Raw genomic sequence first — 1708 nt, 5'->3', positions numbered from 1 at the left:
AGACGCCCGGCGCGAGCGCCGCGCGCGCGGCGGCGCGCCGGAAGCTCAACGACGACGCGGCGCTCGCGCGCGCGTTGCGCGCGCTCGACGAACGCGTCGCGCCGGACGCGGGCGACCGGAGCCCCGTCCGGGACCTGACGTCGACGCTCGACAAGATCGCCGACGGCGCCGCGAACCCCTTCGCCGAGGGGGACGAGCGGCGCCGGGCCGCGGCGGGCCCCGACGACCGGCGGCCGGCCGACGAGCGGCGGCGGTCCTTCGACGGGCGGCCGCGCCGCGCGCGCAGCGAGGGCGGCGGCGCCCTCGCGGGGGGCGAGGGCCGGCCGCGCCGCGCGAACAGCGACGGCGACCGCTTCGCGAGCCCCTGGCCCGACATCGTCTCCCTCATCGAGGAGGGGCCCAAGAGCCGGCGGCGCCGCTCCCACGACGAGGGCCCGGCCTCCTAACGTGTGTGTGTTTCTTACCTCGCTTCCTCGTCGTCGTCGTCCTCGTACTCGTCGTCGTCGTCGTCGTCGTCGTCGTCGGCGGCGCCGAGGCCGTCGTCGAAGGCGACGCCCATGGAGAACGCCGTGCCCTTGATGGACTCGCAGAGCGCGTCGAAGGGGATGTGCGCGAGGTGCTTGTCGACGTGCTTGACCTCGGCGATGTCGCGGATCTGGTCCAGGGTGATGGCGCCGACGGTCTGCGTCCCGGGCGTCTGCGCGCCCTTGCCGAGCCCGAGCGCCTGCCGGATGAGGTACGTCGTCGGCGGCGTCTTCGTCACAAAACTGAAGGTCCGGTTCGTGTACGCCGTGAGCACGACGGGGATGGGCGTGTCCGGCTCGAGCTTCTGGGTCGCGGCGTTGAAGGCCTTGACGAACTCCATCATGTTCAGGCCGTGGGGGCCCAGGGCCTGGCCGATGGCCGGGCCCGCCTTGGCCACGCCCGCGGGGCAGCGCAGCCGCACGACGGCTTTGACCGTGGTCATAGGGCTGTGGCTTTGCGGGTCGCGGCGCGCGGCGCTGCGGTGGTGGTGCGCGACGCTGCGGCGACGTGCCTCCTCGCTCGAGGTCGAGATCCTCGAGCGGCAACACGGCACGATGCCGGCACCGCCGAGGCGGGATCATTAACCATTCGCCATCTCGCCTGCCGCCGTCTGTCGTCCGCTGCCGCGTCCGCAGGCCCAGAACGGCCCTCCCACTCGCGCGCGCCGTCGCGCGGGATCACGCTCACGGCGTAGGCAACAAGAATCATGGGCTCCCCCGACCGCAAGTCCCGCAGCCGCTCCCGTTCGCCCGCGAAGCGCTCCCGCTCGCCGGACCGCGAGCGCTCCCGCCGCGACCGCTCCGACAGCCGCGACCGCGAGCGCTCCCGCCGCGACCGCAGCCGCAGCCGCTCGCGCGGCCGCGACGACCGCGGCGGCGGCGGCGGCGGCGGCGGCGACGGCAAGGCCTCGGGCGTCGCGTGCCGCTGGAACGAGCGCGGCTTCGGCTTCATCAAGCCCGACGACGGCGGCGACGACCTCTTCTGCCACGTGTCGCAGATCACGGACGGCAACGCGCTCTCCGAGGGCGCCCCGGTCCACTTCGTCAAGGTCTTCGACGAGCGCCGCGGTAGCTATCCCGTGACCTGCCGATCCTAGACGTGTTGTGGAGTGGGCTTTGGTCGGAACCGGACGGACGCGCGGACGCGCGGGCTCTGGGCCGGACGAGACGGCGCGCGGAACGCG

General features: G+C 74.2%; 1 protein-coding gene across 1 annotated transcript; it reads right to left on the bottom strand.

Annotated features, from left to right (window-relative positions):
- Positions 1-460: 460 nt before the first annotated feature.
- AURANDRAFT_34846 (hypothetical protein) lies at positions 461-967 on the bottom strand (the record flags this gene model as incomplete). Its single annotated transcript, XM_009044230.1, has 1 exon — positions 461-967. The coding sequence occupies one exon, from the start codon at positions 965-967 to the stop codon at positions 461-463; it is 507 nt and encodes a 168-aa protein (XP_009042478.1).
- Positions 968-1708: the final 741 nt, after the last annotated feature.

This window comes from Aureococcus anophagefferens (genome assembly GCF_000186865.1).
Source record: "Aureococcus anophagefferens unplaced genomic scaffold AURANscaffold_197, whole genome shotgun sequence".
Lineage (NCBI taxonomy): Eukaryota > Pelagophyceae > Pelagomonadales > Pelagomonadaceae > Aureococcus > Aureococcus anophagefferens.
This window is presented reverse-complemented; position numbering and strand designations above follow the sequence as displayed.